The sequence below is a fragment of the Papilio polytes genome, unplaced genomic scaffold (genome assembly GCF_000836215.1).
Source record: "Papilio polytes unplaced genomic scaffold, Ppol_1.0 DF823731.1, whole genome shotgun sequence".
Classification (NCBI taxonomy): Eukaryota; Metazoa; Arthropoda; class Insecta; order Lepidoptera; family Papilionidae; genus Papilio; species Papilio polytes.
In genome coordinates, this window is record NW_013525473.1 from 6,070,422 (window position 1) to 6,090,771 (window position 20,350).

A 20,350-nucleotide genomic window follows, 5' to 3' on the forward strand; every position below is an offset into this window, starting at 1 on the left:
TGTATTTCTACTTTCGACATTTATATAACAAAGTGTATTATCATTATTTTCTTTAGATAAAAAGGCCGTTAACGATAACGTGGATGTTTTTTAGTAAGTAATTGTAATGTTTGACCATAATTATTCGGGAGCTTATTGCTCTATAAATCCATACCAATAGAGAGGAAATGTTCATGCTAACCAGTTCTCTTAACCACAAAGACCTGTTATACACAGTTAATATGTTACGGAAAGTAGGAACAAGTGATATGTAATAATTTGTAATTGACAGCTTTTTATTATCAGTAAATCATAAGATAATATAGAAATAAAGAAAAGACTAGGACATGCCTCGCGTAGTCATTAAGTCGGCCTTAGTGTAGATATCCATCCATGTTACATTTTTTTTTATTACTGAACTAATTGTAATAAAAATAAATACTCAAACGGAGTCTTTACTAAGGTTCCTCGGTATTTACACACCCGTGTGGGGTAACACGAATGGATAAGATACGGAATGAGTATATTAAAGGAAGTTTGAGAGTAGCCCCCGTAGTAGAGAAGGTAAGGAGTAAAAGGTTAGCATGGTATGGGCATGTTATGAGGAGGGATGCATCGCATGTTACAAGGAGAACGTTAGTTATGAATGTGGAGGGGTATATCGGTAGAGGTAGACGTAGAAAGAGATGGATGGATTGTGTAAAAGGTGATATGATCAAAAAGGGAGTGGTGACTGAGATGACGTATGATAGAGTTATGTGGAGGACAAAAACCCGTTGCGCCGACCCTACGGGAGTAGGATAAGGAGATGATGATGATGATGATGAATAAAATAAAAGTGAAACGATTAAAATATATGACTGCGACATTTGCAATTTCTTTTGTGCAAAAACTTTGACAATAACACGTCTATCGAAGTGATGAACAACTAGTGCAAGCCTTGATGAAACTACGTACACCATGATTTAGGCATTCCACGAATATCCCGTTTTTTATTTTACAATATGTACAGCTTACCGTCTCACTTAACAATCGTTAAGTCTTCTTAACATTAAGATCTAATATGAATACTCTATAATGTACATTAACGATCTTCTTTAGTGTATAGTAATTTGAATCATTTAAAATTAAAGCGGTCCACACTCAAATATAAAACTGTTCTTATCCTTGGTTAAAGTATATTTTGATATAATATAGCTTAAAAACAAACTATTAAATTGACTACGCCTAATGTTTAATTTAACACCCCAATCCGGCTGGTCACCGTGGGGGAAGAAGACCACTACCCTCCTTCCAAAAATAACAACAATAAAAATAACACTAAAATTAATAATAAGAATTGGAGGAGGCCTATACCCAGAATGGGGTCCAGTTACTGGAATAAAAAGGCTATAAAAAAAATGTTTAATTTTAATGCTACATGGTCACCCTACACAATACAAGACGTAACCACATTGCGCATGCGCGGAACTTGTTACGATTTAATAAATCATCGACCTACAACAACCCGCCTCAATAATGATGATAACTGACACTGTTTGTAAACAAAACGGTTACATTTATTTGAATAACCAGTTGACCGCGACTTCGTCCACGCTATATTAAGATAAAAAAGTAGGATATAATATCCCCGTCTATGTCAGCTACCCTTCAGTGAGTCCCGTCGAAATCGGCCCAACCGTTTCGGAGATTACCCTGAAACAGATAGACAGACGAAATGATTTTAAACGCGATTTTCGTTATTAGCAATGCAAATACATCAAGTTTTTCTTTTGATGTTACAAACAGACACTTCAATTTTTATGTATGCATACGTAGAAGAGCATTTTTAAAAAGTTGACGTAATAAAACAGAAGGAGTTATGATGATTTACAACTTTTTACTCTCCCTGTCCTTATCCTACTCTCGTACTGTCTACGTCCCAGGTTTTTTGCTTCCACAGCTTTCATACAATCCATTCATTTCTACGTTTAGTAGAGACGTGAATAATAACGTATTAAAGTAAGCGATTTGTGATACGTCTCAACTCCAAAATCTATCTTTTATTTCTATCACAGTCATTATTAGTTCGTTGTTCTATTTTAACTGTTTTCTATTCGCAATGCATGTATATTTTTTTCTGCACAACAACTGTCTGGAATACCTATCACGTATAATGTGTTTATTTTACGTCTATTATGTTTACAATGATGTCATAGAAGTCCTTTATTACTTTCTACGTTCCGGATGTGAATTTTAAACTGACGTCTTACGTAAACTGGTTTCAAAGGGTCTTGAAAACGGGGAACCTACACTGGACTACAAATAATATACTCTTTAATATGACCGGATAAAGCTTGCTTGCAATTACAATTATAAAATCTGAATGCTAGATGGCAGCACTTATAAGTTAAATCATATGATATTTTAAAATGGAAAAGTTTTTACATATGTTCAATAGCTGATTATACAGTTTTTAATTTTACATAAATAGGCTTTTGTTTTGTCGTTTATGAGGTAATATTTAGTGAAGCATTTTAAAACAATTAATTCTATCGATATGTTAATATTCACTAAATTAAGTTTCGAATGCAAATAAACGAATATTTAATTGCTATTTGATCAGAGGAAGAGCTAAGAGTGCGATAAACCCGTAACATCTCAATAGTAGCGTAACAAAATAGGGATGGGAAACCATATAAGTTATCGATAGTCGATTAAAAGTGAGTAACAAAAGACGGTAAACAATAATATCTTAGAAAAGCAGAAGCTTTATAATTCGTTGACTATTGTTAAGGTAAATAAATTTTTTTTAAGAATTTTGTATGACTTGAATTGTGAAATTTTAGAATTTAATAGTTAGTACTGGTTTGTGTTCAATATTAGAATATAAGAAGTAGAACCCTTTTTCACACATTTAAATACAGTGAAATGTTTTCGTTTATTATAATAAAAAAATAATTTCTTTAAAACTCAGACAATACATTGAAGTTGAACAAGTTATACGAAAACATTTTGATAAATCAACGAAAACATGTTCCCTATACTATATAGTGATTTAGTATCGTTTATTAAACAATTGGGGGCGCTCTTGCGAATACGCTTAGGTAACTTAATTACAATGCTAATATGCAAACATTCTTATCTCGATAGCTTGCATCTAGCGCGTTACAACACTAGCGCTTGCGTAAGGCGTTCGCGATCGGCGCACGCGCTTTCTTCCGTTAAATTTAATTGCACTGCTACAACACTACTACGTTAAAGTACAGTTAATCAGAATAAGTACTTATTAAATTTCTACAAATATGGTCAAAGGTTTTAACTCTGTTTTTGAAGAAAAAAAAACATATTTTTAATAAATAACAATACAAAATTAGAAGGACCCAATATTTGGTTTGCCCCTATTTTATTTATAAAGAGACTGTGATGTTTTCCAGTCAATATTGTTTCTTAACAAACCAGTCAATTACTTAATTGTAATTATAGACACGTCGAGTAATTACCGTAACTGAATCATGGAACGGCCTGAATTACTGGCAATTATAATATTAATCAAACTCGAACGATTCGATACAAAATTAATCTGGCAGTACATCACTAATTACGATTTGTGTTATGTTGCGGTGCAATTTTGAACGCAATATAAATATACGCATTTTATATAGAAAATAGAATATAATTCGATGTCTTGTAAACGCTTTCATAAATATAAAGATTGGTGCACTAAAGATTTTTTTATAGTAATTTTGTCATAAAATGGTTACTTAATTACTGAGGTACAGTTGAGTAATGTTTTGTTATTTTGTTTTCAGGTAAGTTCTTACAGTACAGATAAAAAAAGCAATAATTTAAAGGTAAGTGTAAGATATTCCTTTCATACCATTATCTAAAACATATCTCGTAAAAAAGTTGTTATGTACTTAAAATTTTCCGCTGATACCAAAAAAGGTTACGAATTAAAAATTGCTTTTGAATCTTAAAATGTTCGTAACATTAATTCTCTTTGTAAAACAGCGCCATCTATTGTTAACCCAAAGTCTTGGTTACATTGACAAGTGTAAAACATTTTTACATCATTATCTGGAGTATGATTAGTAGAAAAAGGTATTAGGTACTTACAATTTTCCGCCGATACAAAAAAAGGTTACGAATTAAGAAATTGTTTGTTAATTTTAAAAATGTTCTTAAATTTAATTCTCTTCGTAACACAGCGCCATCTATTGTTAACCCAAAGCTTTGTTTACATAGACAAATAAAAGTAAAATGTTATTTATTATTATTATCTAAAATACGTCTCTTAAAAATGATATTAGGTACTTACGATTATTCACTCTAACAAACAAATGTTACTTGTTAAGAAATTATTACTTTTTTCTATGTTCGCAAAGTTAATTCCCTTTGTTAAACAGCGCCATCTATTATTAACCTAAAGCTTTGGTTACGTTGACAAGTTGGCTTCCTAAAAAAAACAAGTGAACGTTTATTTTCCTCACGTAGTTACGGGTTAATCCGTGCGGAAATGTGGCGCTTTTGTGAAAATATCTTTCTTGATCATTTTGTTACTATACAATCTATAGTCATTTTACTATAGTCATTTTTATAACTTAATGTTTAATAACATATTTTTAAGTTTTATGCTCTTGGAATCCTAATTCCACAGAAATAAAAATGAACTCACTTTCCTTATTATCAAAATTTTCCCAACTTGACGTTTAAGTTACCTACTATTTTGGATAGAGTGCTTTTCTTGCATTAAAGCTTATAAAAATCTCACAAACCAACTACAACATACTTCACTTGTACGTAAGTTCGTATTACACACATATTACGCACACTACTCACTGTACAATTTGAAACAATAATGTTAACATTAAAAATCGATATAGTTAATAAGATCGACCCACAAACCTCATTCGTACGGCATTGAAAGTTGTATAAGTATGTCCGACTTAGACTATAGAGAAACATGGACTAGGTAAAGATCCGCCATCCATGGAATAGTAGCAAAGAAATTCTACCATTTTCGCGGGGCGGTTAGGTAAAGATAACAAGCACACGAGTGCATTACTTTTTACACATTATATTAAAACGTTATTATAAACGCATACTGAGGTAAAAAAAACTACACTTATAAAGTACTTTTTGTTTGTTTTTATTAGGCAGAAGGAATAGGTACTTGACAGGTCCTGTCTCTTAAAATTCAAAGTCCGTCGACGTCGGCGAGACGAAAGCAACAGTGAGCGTAACGAAAGTAAAATGAAGCCGCAAGTGAATCGAGATCGCGGAGCTTGCGTACGTTTTTGTCACAGAGCACTGAATATCAGATGTAACATTACATTATTTTAATTTCTGAACTTTCGGACATTCAACATTTTTTTTAAATACATTAGAAAGATTAAAAAGTATACCGATATTTGCTTTTGCCGCGACTTAGAATGTGCAGAATGTAATTTAAAAAAATTAGTAAGCGGTGTTCCAGACAGTAATCGAGCTTTGTAACTTTTATTCAAATCCGTACACACATTAAGTTGTTTTAAGTTATTAACTTAGGTAGTTTTACTTTTGCTCGTTTTCATATTTTATTTAAATAAATTGAACTGAAGAGATTTAGTTATAAAGGCATATAAATTGCAATGATTAATTCAAATCTTCTGCATTACTTAGTCTGTGGCGCTGTAAGTAACACTTTAATGCGTTGTTTTTCATTCACTATTTAAATATGTGTTCTTATATGAGGTAATAAAGAAAATATATTACAGTGCTGTTTACTTTACGGTTTGCGGTCATATAATGAAATCCTACCGGACACTGTAATATTGTAATCACCGGAGTTTGCTACGCAACAAACGAGAGGAACTTAATTGTAATCATTTTGAACGTATCTAATTATTTTTAATTAATTTAAGTAAAAAGCATAGTGCTGTCTGTAGATTACGGTTCTTTAATTATGTTAGTAATTAAGTACTTAGTTACGGAAATAAATTTTATAAGTTAAGTTGTTTTTACACTAACCGCTCTGTAAATTGTTCAGAAGTATAAGCTTACAATATTTATTCATAAAACAAATAAAATAAGACTTCGTACAATGTGCATCCTCCTTTACTTTCTACACGAACGTCGACCTTCACCCGACCGGGTCAATGACCTCTTAGCATCGCAGTTGAACTATCGAATATAATTGGCTTCTCTATTGAGATGCCGATCTTCTGGGTGTGGGTGATTGGGAATTTTGCAAACTCAATGCAATGTCTAATACAAGCGAGAAATATTAATCTAGTAAAAATTAGGGTGTAAACCGCATAAAGTTTTTTGTAGATAGATGTGTTATTCCAAATTATTTTCTATACATGTGCTAAATGAAGTCGAGATCTGTTGAGCTAGAGTAACGTGTCTGTGTGCCCACACCCCGGTGCCCGGTGAAAAGATAGAGACAGTGGGGTTTTAGCTGGTATGCTCCCGTTTATCGGGAGTGAGTCCAACATAACCTCCGCGCCTTTCCCCTCTTAGGGCGCGGGGGTATGCGTAAAATATTTCCCCACTATAAAAAAAAAAGAGTAACGTGTCTAGAGTAACAAATATCCATACATGATTTCGTCTTTATAATATTAGTAAGTAGTAAAATTGTTTTATTATAATTTAATTGTTCAGTTGTGTAAATGTTTATAACATTTTCATGTTAATACGCATTGAGTTGGACGATCGCCCACCAAGTCGATAATTTACAGAGAATTACTGAAGCCGATGTAATACTAAGTAATGTGTTCGTAGCTTATGTAATATTACTGGTCTTTGTGTCGCAAAACTAGTTCGCATTTAGGGTTGTATACGGGGAATAATAAATGAAAACTGAATAAAAAGCAAATTTTATGAACCTCCAAATAGTTTTTATATGAACTTATTTTCATTATTTTATACTACTCCGTCTATTATAAATTATTATGAATATATGACTATTTTATGTCGTGTGTGGCAACCCTAATTGTAAAATTACTAACGGTATACTATGGCTTGCGTTTGCGATAGACTTCTAGACGGATTATGCAAATTCACATCTAGACTTTACTGTTACAAATTGTTATAAAACATAGTTACTTGTAGTTACTAAAATTACTGGTTACCAAATCTATTCAATAAAAGACGTTTTTGAAATTCCGTTACATTTTTTTATTAAGTGTTTGCGGACGCGTGGAAATTTCATAATACAAATTATAACAAAATCTCCTAATTTGTTTTAATTTGATGTCATCAGATAATGTTTTTTCCTGTGTTTATCCTTTCAAAAGTTACAATCTATACTATTATAATAAAGCGTAAACACACACTTCTTTGTTGCCTAAGATGTCAGAAATTACAGCATATTATTGAATAATTCTTTCTATAATAAAAAGCCCTATACATTGGTCACGGTTTAGGCTATATATTTTAACGCCATTAAACATAGGGGGTTAATATTTTGGATAAAAACCCTAATGTGGGAAAGAGACCATAAGTTGCTGCCAACATCAAGGAAGCAAGGTTGTCATCAAGTCATTTTGACATTTGTAATTGATAATTTGACAAATATAAACAATAAAATAAAATTTTCATAATTTCATGCGGATGAAGTCGCACGGGAACAGCTAGTACTATATAGTTATTAACAAAATTGTAAACATGCACGATTCAATATCCCGGATTTATTAATTTGTCGGCGGAAAATTGTATTTCCTATTATTATACCTTGTTAATTCTATTTTAACTTCCCTAAACTAGTTAAAACTATTTTGTGTTATTAAATAATTTACACGCAATACGCCAATTTTAATTGAAACGTGATTCTGAAATCAAACTGCCGATTAAAATGTATTTTACTCGTATAATTACCAATCAGTATTAATTACATCCTATCTAAAACCCCTTCACGTGAAATATAATCCAAGTAGTCTGAATTACAATATTTCATAACTCGAATGATAGATACTGTAACCACTTGTAGAAAGTAACACCTTTATTTGTAAACTAGCTGTTGCCCCCGACTTCGGCCACGCAATACTAAGATAAAAGTAGCCTATAATATAAAAATATTCTCTGTCATCTACCCTACAATGAAAGTCCGGTCGAAAACAGCCCAGCCGTTTGCGGCTTGCGAACTAACAGACAGACAAAAAAAAATACAATTTTCATTATCAGTAAAGCAAATACATCATCATCCCGAAATCTGGAATTTTTGTTTTGATATTAGAAAAAGACACATCAATTTTATTATATGTAAATACATATAGATGTAACAAATTTATTTCTCGCTGTAATTTGGCATGTAGAAAATAGATTAAGATCGCGTAGGCTACTTAAGTTTATTTGAATTTTATTTGCATGCGCAGACACGCGGGCGACAGCTAGTAATGTAAATCGAAGCTCAAAGTCTATAACACTGTTAACTGGCTGCAGACATTTCAAATTAGTTAATAAACGATTACATGGGACCATGTTGATGCCGCAGGGTCCAGCGTAGAGATGCGTAGGGCCGCGTAGTGGACGCAAAGGGCCTTATGGACATGTAGGCGCATCGCTTCAACTTTGCTCTTACATTTGACATGTTAAGAAAGTGGCACACTTCATTGGCAGTTCAGTCTCAAGGTCTCAAAACAAGCCACGGCCATATTACGTCATTTTTCGCGTATCTGTGAGAAAGTGATTTTTTATAGTATTAAAGGATGACTAATGAAATTTGTAATCGTGTTTACGTTTTATTTAAATTGTAAAATTATTTTTTTTATTTACATTTATTTTGGTACTCGTAAATACATATTGTTACTTAGTAAGCATTTGTTACCCGTGTTCTAACAGTTAAGCAATCGGTGTTCATTATTGGACACAAAACCCTTCATGGATTGAACATGGATGGGATTTTTACCAAGAAACTACTGTCCTCATTTAGTTACTATGTTTCTCATAAAACAATAATCCATTAAATTCAAGTCAGAGCACAATGATTTTATATTGATCGCATCAAATTCACCGCTACGAGACAATTTAGTTCGGTCTATCAGTCTTCACTTAACTCCTCATAACTTGCGTAACTTGTAATGGTTCAATCATAGCACAATTCCTAGAGCTTACGCTACTTAATGCAAACTTCAATAGCTACGTAATAAATGTCTTCCTTGTACAAAAGCCCCTTGTGTATAATCAACAGTTGTGACAGTAAAGGTTAACTACTTTATGGTAAATTGTGCGAAATATGAAAGGTATTTTGTATCCTTAGCCTCCTGTGATTTGTAAATTAAGGATCTATCAATCGTCTACTCATTTTATACTAGCTGTTTCTCGCGAGTCCATGTGGATTTAAAAACAAAGCCTATGTTATTCATTGATAGTGTAGTTTTTGAATAGTGAAAGATTTCAATCTTACTAATATTATAATTGCGAAAGTTTAGATGGATGGATGGATGTTTGTTAGAGTTTGTAGCCTAATCGGCTGAACTGATTTAGATGAAATTTGGCATAGATGTAAAGAAGAGTCTGGAAGAACACATAGGCCACTTGCATTTGTTTTTTTAATTCCGCGCGGTCGGAGTCGCGAGCGAAAGCTAGTATATTCATGAATACAAAAATACAAATCTTTCCTCTTTATAATATTAGTATAGATAAGGATTTACTCACGACCTCTAAATTTAAAAACAAACGTCTGTGTTATTTCTAAGTTTTACAGATATTTTTAACAGCGAGATTTGAAGTCGTTCTTTAGATTACTTTCTAACAAACATCCATCCATCCAAAACTTCAAAAAAAATATTAACAAAGTTAATTAATATAAAACATGAATCATCTCGTAGTTTAACAATGCCAGTTTAAAAGAAATGGTTTCTAAAGTATGCTTGAAATTCACGTATAATCAACTTTTGTCAAGTTTTCTTTGATGGTATCAGTAAAAACAGGCCCTCGCTACAGCTACTTAATATTAACTTATCAAGTTATCTATGTTGATCTTGTAACATATGAAGGTTGCCGTTAACTTGGATTCATATTTATGATTGCAATGAAATATTTCTTAACCGAAACGTATTTACCCTTGATATTTAAATTTAAAAAATATTCTTCAATTTTATACAGTAATTCATAACAATTTAAGATTTATTACGAGTATTATAACCTGCATAACTAACAATGTGTTATTTTTTACAACAGAAAATCATTTTATTTAAAACCTCAATGTGTACCAAATGTTACTAATATGATAAATGCGAATGTTTAGATGGATGGATGTTTGTTAGAGTTTGTAGCTTAAACGGCTGAACGGATTTTGATGAAATTTGGTACAGATGTGGAGGATAGTCTGGAAGAACACAAAGGCTACTCACTTTTGTTTTTTTTAATTCCACGCGGACGAAGTCGCGGGCGAAAGCTAGTTTTAATTACAAATTTGTCTACCAATTGATAAATGTTCAACAGTTTCCATACCCTTAAATTATAATTTATTTTAGTAATTACGTAATTGTTTATGTTGCAATATTACGATAAACTTCCTCATTCCAATTTAGTTCTAAACACCTTACACCAGCCTGAATACTTAACACAAGATGGGGGCCGGAGTACATCGGAAACGTGTTTAAAATATATTATAACAATGTCCAATACGTGTGATGGTTGAGATTTATTTATTACTTCTGTACACACGTAATCTTACTATTCCTGTATAATGTAAAATTTTGTATGGATGTTTACCATATAACTCCAGAACAGCTTAATGGGTCTGGATGAATCAAACCGTAATAGATGACATACTGGAATAACGCGTAGTGTACTTAGTAAATTTTTCCATGCGGACGAAATCCAGAGCGACAGCTAGTGCTTACTAACATATATTTGTTATTTTAATATATGATACTAGCTATCGCACACAAACTCTGACCGTGTTGTTAAAAAATAGTAGAATGTGTGTCCTTCCATATGTTCTACATCTGTGTAAAATTTTAGAGAGATTCGTTTGTGTGGTTCTGGATATACGTCGCGATATTCTATATTTAAACTTTCGCATTTAAATTTGTACTTGTACTTACTTTTTTATAATAAAAAAAGGACACCGCCTTGAATTTTTGAGGCTTGGTATTTGGCGAGTTGATGGTATTTCCTGGCAGTATCTTCGTTTGCAATATGACCTAAACTTCGCCTTTCTTTAGTGAAAGGAGCAACGAGGCGTAATATACGCCTATTTTATTTCGTAAGGATTGCGCCTTTAGGAACCAAGCGTGTTTTATGTGAACACTAACAGTAAACATGATTTTTAAATAGACATTTAGATTTGTGACTTTTAGACAACTTTTAGAACTGGGACTTTATTTTTCACGTAATCGAGTGAGATAAAAACAGATTTATTATAACAGCACCTTTTTACTCTATGTTAACTTTTCTCATCGAGTATTATAATTGCAGAATAATCTATTATGTTCGTAATTCCAGCAGATTCTTAGATATATAATTATCAATTCTTACGTGTAAGGTGTGATCTGAATTGTTTTTTTTATTGTCGCAATACGTTACGCACCAACTTCAGTTCCGCTTCACACATTACGTTTGCAAAACGTATCCTATTTCACAACGTATAATTTTGTTTGTTGTTGTTTTGTAATTATTTGCTCAGAATTTATTTATAGACCAGACCCAATTTGACCCAATAGGGAACCTCCGGACACACTGTATGAAGGAAATAAAGGGAATTCATGAGTCAAAGGAGAATGTAGTCCTAGAGAGTTCAAAATAAAAATTTTATTTTATTGTTTACATGTGTCAAATTATGAATTGCAAATGTCAAAATGAGAACCTTGCTTCCTTAGGGTTTTTATTCAAAATATTTACCCCCTAAGTTTAATGACGTAAGTGTAGGTTTAATGATGTAAGTGACGTAAGTGTAGGGCTTTTTATTAAAAACAGAATTATTTAAAAATATGCCGTAATTGCTGACATCTTTGGCAACAAAGAAGTGTGTGTTTACGCTTTGTTATAATAGTATAGATTATATATGTTTTCAACATCCTAAAGAGTGATATCCTTAATAATATATTTAGTGAAATTGTGTCAACACTAAACTTTTTGATATTGTAAATGAGTATGACGTCATAAATCTAGTAGTACAGACATAGAATTGAAGTAATACAAAACTTTATAAGTAGAATGTTTGCGCGCTTTGGTAATACGTAATTGCTGAATGTAAATTATGGCTTATGCAAAGTAAAACGTCGTAGGACTGCGAAATCCTCGCACATTCGACATCTGATTATTAACATTCTATCGTTTCATACTTTGGATGAAGAAATTAAATCTTAAATGTACTTTATAAATAATTGAATAGTTAAAAACTTGTAATTATTGTATGTAATAAATACATTAAAAACACATGAAACTATGCAATAAAGAGCTTTTTAGCAATGTATTCCTAAATTTATTATTGTTGTGAGGTTTATTTCATACATGATACCTAGTTATTTATCTATTAATGATTGTCATAATATTTATAACCAAATTACATTTATTTTTATTAACTAGGCAATTATGTAAATTTATATCATTGGATAATTTGTTTTGATTGATTGAAACGAATTATTGCGGGTAGCAAATGTAATTAATGTTTGGAAGTCGATTGAAGTGATGTTTTTCAATTATGTATTTTGCAAGTATTACATAATCCAAGCTTATGTAGAATGTATCATCGTGTTATAATAACTGGGCTATTTTCATTTCACAACCTCTCACGATCCGTAATCTTGGGCCCCCAATTACTAAAAACAATAGACCGGAAAATAAACGAGCATACACTTTTTGGCAGCGCCATCTTTTATTGTTTTTTGTACAAAAATTATTACCGACTCAATTTTACAAAAACAAAAAAAAAACTTCATAAGAAACATTTTCTCTCTTTCCTAAAGTAACAGGTACGTCAACTCAAAGTTCTAACAACACCGATCATTCATCAAAACAAAACAAAAAAGAAAAAAAAGAATAAAAGAGTATTGCATCAGTGCGTGTCGATCGAGAGTCGTGGGATTTGTCATCCAGAGATCTGGTCACCGACCACTATCCCCTTCGATGGTGATTCCCACGGCTCTCGTTCGTAAGTTACGGTGCTAATCTTATATTTATATATCACAATCAGAAGTCTGCTTCCTGCAGCCATTAGTAGCCTCCATGATGGCCATACTCGTGTCCGTGGCCGACGACAACTGGGACGGGCACCTTAACTGGGTAAGGCACGGGCTTCTCGACATGGACGGGGACGTGCTTCTCGATGTGCACTGGGTAGGGCCTGTCTACGAGCACCTTCACTGGGTAAGGCACGTGCTTCTCTACCGGGTAGGGGATGTGCTTCTCAACAGGGTACGGCGCTGGAACATGTACCTTCACGGGGTACGGCACTGGTTTCTCTACGTGCACAGGCACGGGGCGGTCGACGGGTACCTTGACTGGGTAGGGCACTGGTTTCTCAACAGGGTAAGGGACGGGCTTTTCTACTGGGTAAGGTACTGGCTTGGGGACATGCACGGGGTAAGGTCTATCGACGGGAACCTTAACGGGATAAGGCACTTCCTTGACTACCGGGTAGGGAGCGGGAACATGCACTGGAACCTTGACTGGGTAGGGCACCTTCTTTTCAACGGGGTAAGGAGCTGGCACTGGGACCTTTACGGGATAAGGTATGTGTTTCTCTACTGGGTAAGGTTGAGGCACGTATACCTTGACGGGGACTGGCCTGTCAACGGGGACGTGCACTGGGTAAGGCACCTTCTTCTCGACGGGGTAAGGTTGAGGTACATGAACTGGTACTTTGACTAGCTCCTTGACCGGGTAAGGGACGTGCTTAACAACCGGGTAAGGTTGGGGTACTGGCACCTTGACGGGCACGGGAACCTGCTTTTCAACTGGGTATGGGATGTGTTTCTCTACTGGGTAGGGAACGGGTACATTCTTGACCACGGTGATGGTTTTGTGCGAGTCTCCACCGTAACCGCCGCCGTAGCCGCCACCGAAACCGCCACCGAAACCGCCGCCGAAGCCACCGCTGTATCCTCCATGTCCGCCATAGCCGAGATCGATCAGCCCGCGCTTCTCATGTTTTTTGTCGGTGGCCGCCGCCTCGTTGTTGTCAGCCACTGCCACTTCCGTTTCTGCTTTCTTGGCTTCTTCTGCATTTGCGAAGGCCAGAAGAGCCACCAGACTGGCGGCCACGAGCTGTAATAGATATTAAATAATATATTTTAACATTTACAAAGCAGTGATCATAGAGTCAAATGAAGGCACAATTTAGAAGTCAGCTAGTATTTGTGTCAAGTGTGTCCAAATTTACGGAGAAGGGAGATCAAAAGATTATTAATTGTCGATTTAGAATTTATGGGACGGTGAATGTATGAGGGATTGTGTTGGAGTTTCCTTCAAAGGTGAGCTCGAACTGAGCCTTCTTTTCAGGATAAAGGACCGAGGGTCCAAGTAACTGTCGACGCACTGTCACAAGCCGCACTAAACACTATATCACAAAATGTAACACACCATAAACCTCATGATGCTGCTCTTGTTGGTTGCACTGAAGGCAGTGGGGTCCTGAATGCGAATGATGCGTTTTGCTTTGCACGTTCGCTATATATACGCTGTATGAGCGGCCGAGCGATGAAAATAAAAAATGGCGGCGCTCCGTAGGACCACGTTACACTTTCGCTTTCGAGGGGGTATCGCTTCGGAGCCGAAATGCTCCATATTGTCGTCACCGAGATGCCGACCGGTTTGTACGCGCTCTGCAGTTCCTGAAACACAACGCCGCTCGCCGCGCCGCCGACTCTACTGCGCTATCTGTTCGCATTAATGCTAACAACGATCAATGCATATGACGATTTTATCTTCTTGAATGCCTCATTGTGTTCGAAAATAATCATGTCCATGTTTTTATTATTCTTAACTGAGGTTTTTGTCTATTAAAATACTTTTGTCTTTTTCATTTCAATCATCACTATTTTCCTTCAAGTAAGGTTGGTGACAGGCAGACTGCCGGCAGGAAAAATTTAACCAATGTGGGTGGGAAAAGGTTACAGAATTGATGATGATTATAATGAATTACGAAAATATATTCTACACAGACCATAATAGGATAAAACACAGATATTTTTTTATTTAGGATGTAAAAAAATTATCGTGTCGTGATATTTATCATTTAAAAATAATGATATTGAGTTCTTCTAAAATTATTACTTCTCGATATCCTGCTGTTATATTACTATTTTACATGAAGGATGTAGACCTAGTAGTAAATGTTATAAGCACCTATATATCAAAGTACAAATTAAAAAAAACACTGTAGTTTCAGGAATTTCAGGAATCAGTTAATTCTAAAAATTGAGGATAGATTAAACAGTAAAATTTGATGTAATTAATAATTGTTGAAATATTTTTTAATTAAGGTTAACAATGAAAGTAATCGCAACATCCGGATCCGAATTAAAATGGCCATTGCAATACAACCTGTGGTTATATAATACATAACTAAATTCACTAATATCCACTCGATAAAAAGTTAAAACAAAACTCGTCCAAGAGTTCACTCGCTTCTTTGTAATATTAAATTACCACGAATAAAAAAACGATAAGTAATTACAGCCTTATAGACTAGCTGTTACCCGTATCTCCGTCCGCGTGTATTTAAAAAAACTTAGTAGCCTATGTGTTCATCCAGACTATGTTCTGCAGACAAATTTCATCGAGATATGTTCAGCAGTTTAGACTACAAACTCTAAAAACATCAATCCGTCCATCTAAACTTTCGTATAAATTATTTTAGTAACATTATACCATAGTAAGAGTCTACTAATTTAGTCGGGCGCTTAATCAGTATGAAAATGGTGGTGCGTTTATAACATCAAATTTGTTTTATGTGATTTTGACTAAACAGCTTCACTATATCAAGATGCCGGCCGAAAAAAATATGTTATTTCATTTTTTTTATTTACGTTAACTATAACATTCTAACTTATAGTGTAGTTAATCAAAACAATTGAAAACTGTGGTAGTAATTATAAAAAAATGTTTCATGGTGAATTCCATAGGAAGCTTGTTTCCTAATATCCGATAGGTTTAACCGTGGGAAGGTCAGTCTAGAGTCAAGTACGCTGCGGGCATTAAGGCGGTTATACAAGACAGTACGTGCTAGCTTGCGCAACAGGCACATGCCTGTATGTATGTATGTTTACTCACGTAAACGCCAACTGGATATGCATCTAGCATATTTATGACAGCTACGAGTATACAGGTAGAGGGATGATAATGGTGGTAGAGCCCGCTTTAACTTCTAGCACTGTAGGACCGGCTCGCCCGGTGCAATACTACGACCAGACAGAAGACAGACGTTAAGCGGAAGCAATACTGTGATACGCGATTCCGGAGGTCTAATATTAGTCCCTTTCCTTACCCGCCATTTCCTTATACGAAAAGAATGGGAAAGGAAAAGTATGTACGTCTCCTTCCCCGTTAATTAAGGGTAGACAACGCATCTGTAATTGTGGATATATATGGGCAGCGATCGCTTCGCTTTCTCGGCGAATTCGGGTTGGCGCTCGCTCGTTTGCCAACTCACAGTATAACAAAAAATGTTGAGGCGGGGTCAAGGGGAGTTTACATTGACACGACTTATCTACGGTCTTATGAACTGCCTTGTATTCCCGCCCTTAAGATATAAGTTGACTAACGTTATCTAAGCACCCTTCTGTACGAAGGCTATGTAATGCATATGGGTAATAGAAACTGAGACTCTCGTCGATAGGTTAGTGTCTCGTAGAAGCTTAACTTAATTGTTTTAACTGAAGTTAAAATGGTTTGTGAAAGTGTATATTATGTGCTTATAGTGTACATAATTTTGACGAAATGTTCACTAAAATTTAATTGAATACGTTTTGTTATTGAGTCTTATTAAATTAAATACGGTTCGTGTTTACAGAATGAAACAATAATTACGTATTTTATTAGCATATGTTAAACGATGTACTAATAGTGTTAGTTAATTTACGACAGGTAACTTAAGCAGAACATTAGAGTTAAATTCTAATACGTTAATTATACATTAGGATTCTAAGCGATTCTGAGTGTTATTATCTACACAAATATTGTAGAAAGAGAATAAACTCAACGAACCGAGTAAGATAGGCTACGTAATTTTTTTTAATTCAGCGAGGACGAAGTCGGGAGGATACCTAGTTTCTCATATATTTTTTTTATTTATACAAACATAAACTAAATCCATGAATGAAAATTAAATTCTTTCATAGTTTTAATTAGCATGGAAATAATTTAGTTGGCTATGAAATCGCGTGCTTCGTAAGCATTAGTCAGTGTTATACAAATTTATTTTAGGATTTACGGATTGTTTGTTCCAAGAATAATTTTCGTTCAATTTCCCTGTTCTCAAGGTCTATGAACCGGACTTTGACTTTCAAGCTTAGGTTTTTTGTTCTTACGTGGTACCAGGCGATATCTGGAATGCGTCAGCCTGCAAAATAAGCCAGGAATATTGCTACTGGCAACATACAATTCCGGAGACCAATTTTTTTTAATCGTCCTTTTTCTTCTATTATTGATGAAAGAATAAGAAAACTTTCTTTTGTTTTCGTTTCTGGCATTTCCTAAAAACATATGTTCTCTCAATTGCATTTATTCAACTCGGAATCAAACCTAGAAACTATACAAACAACCATAACTGTATAAATAGTATGCAATATCGGTATGTACAATTACTATTCCATCACAGTAATAAATGTTGAATTAGGAAATTTTAATATCAAGTTAATTTCCGTACATTGCGATACATTTCTCCTTGTAACGTATACCGCCTAATGTATATCGGATCTCTGCGAAGTTCACATCTCTTACTCCGTTAGAATAAGGTTCAAATTCCTTTGTATCACAGCTTCGTATGTCTACGGTGTAGACTATCGGCTATTTGAGATCATTTCCCTAGATAAGACAGTCGCAATGGAGTTGTGCTGCGTACACAATGGTATTAAAAATTAAACCTACGCCTTCCTACATACACATGATTCCGCAGGCATAATGTGCGCCGTGTGACCGGACCTTTAAATCTAAGTTCGGATTTGGCAACTATCATCGGTCACATTCTCGGCGATAGCAAGGTTCGCCATTGATGGATACGACACGGAGGACATCAGGGTATTGAAAAACCCTAAGCTTAGGATATCGTATAGAAGATATCTAATTGTAACTGATCTGGTAGCATATTCCTTAAGCCAAGAGACCAACCAACCAAGCAATGAGCAGATGGGGATGTTACACCGTCAGTCACCTTCCTCCTTCCTCCCATAAACGTATAAGAGTACTTTTATCGTAACCATCGTTTATCTACGCCAGTGTGAACCACGCGTGCAGTTTCGCAAGCCTCAGCCAGCGACGGTCCGTTCGCAAAAATCGTGGCCACTCGCTGCCCAAGGTCCCTTTTGTTCTCGGAAGTGAAATATTGTCTTATTGAATTTCACATGTTACTTGAGTTAGCTAACTTATTTATATTACGATCCATCAATGTTAACAGAAATAAAACTATTATTACAAAGAATGCGAAGCGATAGAATGCGATACTATATTAGGCGATTAACGCATATTTACTGACTACAGCTATTGTAAGAAAAAATTACAGCGAAAACTAGATATTTTCATGTAGCATTGACGTAGTAGCAATGAGAATGGATTGAATTGAATTTTAATGTTATCTTTCCTTTTGAAATCTAATATTAATCGGTGAAAATGTGCCCTTGAAATGTCCGATAGATAAACAATGGTACAAAGAGATAACCCAAGTGCAGTTCAATGTAGGCTGTGATTTTATCTCTGCCTTTGTAAAATTAACTTTAAGATAGTTTATTGATATTGAAATATTAATTGGCTGAATTAGGATTTACTATAGTAAACTTTAGTTAGTGAGATATTAAATTCGTTATACTAGTTAATATGAATAATGAATCCGAGTTGTTTTTTTTTTGTTTAATCATACTAATATTGTAAATGCGAAAGTTTAGATGGATGGATGTTTGTTAGAGTTTGTAGCCTAAACGACTGAACGGATTTCGATGAAATTTGGCATAGATGTAGAGGATAGTCTGGAAGAACACATCTGCTCTTGCTTTGTTTTTTTTTTTAATTCCGCGCGTACGGAGTCGCGGGCGAAAGCTAGTAATAATAATAATCTTTTTAATTGAACTTTCCGTTATCAATAAAATATCTTACTAGTATTATAAATGCGAAAGTTTAAATAGATATATGAATGTTTTTTTAGAGTTTGTAGCCTAAATGGCTGAAGGGATCTCGATGAAATGCATTTTTTTCATTCCTCGCGGACGGAGGCGCGCGCGAAAGCTAGTGAATTAGAACAGTGAAATAGAGTTAAAAGATTTGGTTGTATTTTTAAATGAGAAAAGCCAGTGCATAAAATGCTTGTGTCGATTATCTAATGTTACAAAATACAGCAATCAAGTGTTGAATACAAAGTTTTTAAACTTCTCTACACATTTATTTAGGTATCGTAATGAATTTTAATCAAATTTATACATTTACCAGGATGTTATGTAAACAAACGGCGACAAAGAATTGTAACCTCAATTATTGTCTCTAATTAAATAATAATTAATAATAACGTAACAATAATTAGAATAATCTGGAAGGTTTTCAAAAAAAATTTTTTTAGAAAGAAGCAAAAAAGGAAAAACAAAAGACAATCATTTTTAAATGCTCATTCCATTTTTAAATTTAATTTAAAAAATTAAATCGCAGTAAAATTTTTAATTGCTAAAAGTTTTTTTTAATCCCGCCACTTTCAATGTCTCGTATTCAGTTCTTTAAACGAACATACTTTCACAATTATGTCTTAAATATATATGTAATTATAACATTTTTTTACTCAAATCAGTTCTGTATACGCTCTGAATACGATGTACGCAAGTATGACGTCACTAGATCTTCAAACTACAAACGTAGCCTAAAAGAATTTACTATTTGCTTAGTAATTTTTACATTTTAATTACGTATTTATGCGAAAATCAGAAGAGTATAAATATACGGACGAGGGAAATACAAAGTACGCATCTGTGGTGTAAAAAATAACCTAAAAATACTATTTTAAAGAGAATAGTAAGTTAACGTGTTGCGTAATGCATACCAAAGACGTCGTTTATTGAAACTAGGTGGCGCTAGTGTTTGGTATGCGAGACACCAAAACATTGACCCGCTATTACGAAACAGTTTTATTTATATTTCTAAATTCGCATGTATAAAAGGAAACTTCTTTTATTATAAAATAGATAATAAAAAAATCATAATACGAATGTTTGATTAATAATTTATCTTTACAATCATAAGAGTTGTAAATCAGAAATAAGAA

General features: G+C 34.1%; 2 protein-coding genes across 2 annotated transcripts in view; one reads left to right on the plus strand and one right to left on the minus strand.

Annotated features, from left to right (window-relative positions):
• LOC106103673 (angiotensin-converting enzyme) overlaps nucleotides 1-20,350 on the plus strand; it is a 102,998-nt gene that overhangs the window by 29,884 nt on the left and 52,764 nt on the right. The gene's annotated exons all lie outside the window — the stretch shown is intronic.
• Nucleotides 12,748-14,608, minus strand: LOC106103672 (skin secretory protein xP2-like). Its single transcript, XM_013283496.1, has 2 exons — nucleotides 14,476-14,608; nucleotides 12,748-14,160 (listed from the first exon to the last, which is right to left on the minus strand). Exons 1-2 carry the CDS (start codon nucleotides 14,485-14,487, stop codon nucleotides 13,108-13,110), a joined length of 1,065 nt encoding a protein of 354 aa, XP_013138950.1. The 5' UTR covers nucleotides 14,488-14,608; the 3' UTR covers nucleotides 12,748-13,107.